At 46.8% G+C, this 1,505-nt stretch overlaps 1 protein-coding gene across 3 annotated transcripts in view; it reads right to left on the bottom strand.

Moving 5' to 3' along the window:
* The window catches only part of LOC107658951 (cGMP-inhibited 3',5'-cyclic phosphodiesterase A), a 97,478-nt gene that overhangs the window by 32,374 nt on the left and 63,599 nt on the right, over positions 1-1,505 (bottom strand). For 2 of the 3 annotated variants that reach the window (XM_016447686.1, XM_016447688.1), the window contains exons 3-4: positions 921-938; positions 189-452 (exon numbers count right to left, since the gene is read on the bottom strand). In XM_016447686.1, the coding sequence (XP_016303172.1) occupies positions 189-452; positions 921-938 (282 nt within the window). The remainder of the gene's footprint in view (positions 1-188; positions 453-920; positions 939-1,505) is intronic. The other variant, XM_016447687.1, reaches the window with a different exon arrangement.

Below are 1,505 nucleotides of genomic sequence, written 5' to 3'. Positions count from 1 at the left end.
ACAGCAACATTACACACTAACTAACGTTAAAAAAGTGAAATCGCAATCAACCACCCCTTTAAAAAAAATCTCTATGAACGGAAATGGAAAAAGTGGGCGGGGCTGCAACAGCTGCAAAGCTCAGTCATATTTTTAATGCGGGGCCAATTACCAATCAAATCCTGCTACCTGAGAGGGTGTGGTCTTACCTTCGGGATGGCCAGCCTCTCTCCTTTCTCCGGCGCCTCCTCTGAGTCGGAGCAGGCGTGTCCGTCGCTGAAGGCCAGCAGAGGGCTCAGGCGTGGCCGGTGGTGCAGCGGCTGGAAGGTGAACTGGGTGCTGAGCAGGTTACTGACGGCCCGCAGGGTGCTGCAGGTGTTCGGCGGGAGGGAGGGGTCAGCCAGCAGATCTGAGATCAGTCCGTGGGCCTCGCCCATCACCGCGATGTCCACCGTCACGCTGGTGCCCGAAGACTGGACGAGAGAGACAGGAAGTGGGCGTAAGGCAGAGGTAAACGCACAGGTAGCGGGAGAGGAAGAGACAAAGGGGGGAGAGAGAAAAAGCAACGTTAGCTCATCTGCACCTCAGCGGTGACGCGATGCAGGGCTGACGTAATGGCACACTGACGCAGAGAGTGACGCCGCACTGTTACACACGGGGGAACGAGAGACACAGAGAACGAGAGAGAGAGAGAGAGAGAGATTTCGAGGGCAAGAGAGAAGGAGGTCATGAGAAGTACAGAAAGAGGACACAGTTATAACACGTCTCACACTCGGTCTTTCCTCTCTAGCCCTCAAAAACGGCCACGGGATACAGTATTCACACACACGCACGATGGAGAGAGAGAGAGAGAGAGAGAGAGAGAGAGAGAGAGAGACATCAAAAGCAGATGAAGGACTGACACATACAGAGAATAACTAATGGAGGAAGGAGAGACTGACTTGCATTAGGCCGGGTGGCTGCTCGTATTGGGCCGTGCAGATGTTCATTGTTCGAGAAAGAGAGAAAAAGAAAGAGAGATCTTCAAAACTCAGAGAGATCTTCACAACAGGCAGCATCTGCTGGGGCGTATGTTCAGATGCCAACAGAATGTGCTTCATTTTCAAAGATCCCAAAAAGCCCTCAACTGCAAAGTGTGTCATTTCTGCACTCCTAAAGTCATCAAATGGAATTGCAAAAATTATTTATTTTTAAGAGATTGGGGTTAATTTCTCTTGGCCAAAGTAGCAAGACACAAAAGACAAAGCTTCTGCATTTAAGCCAATCAGTCAGGACTACTGAGCGAATGTCGCGCAATTAATATTCATGAGCAAAATCGCTATGGTTTGTTCCTATGCCTCTTGTTTTATATGCTATGTACATATACACAAACAATTGCTGGAAAATAAGCTGCAAAAATGTCTCATTCAGAAATAATCATGACACAAATAAATTAACATATGACCACCCACATTTACATATTAATGCCTATAAAAAATAAATAAATAACATTATGTAAATTAATAAATCATTAAATAATGTTATTT

The sequence above is a fragment of the Sinocyclocheilus anshuiensis genome, unplaced genomic scaffold, assembly GCF_001515605.1.
Source record: "Sinocyclocheilus anshuiensis isolate Anshui unplaced genomic scaffold, SAMN03320099.WGS_v1.1 scaffold283, whole genome shotgun sequence".
Classification (NCBI taxonomy): Eukaryota; Metazoa; Chordata; class Actinopteri; order Cypriniformes; family Cyprinidae; genus Sinocyclocheilus; species Sinocyclocheilus anshuiensis.
Note: the sequence above shows the minus strand (reverse complement) of the source record. Positions and strands in the feature narration are given on the sequence as shown.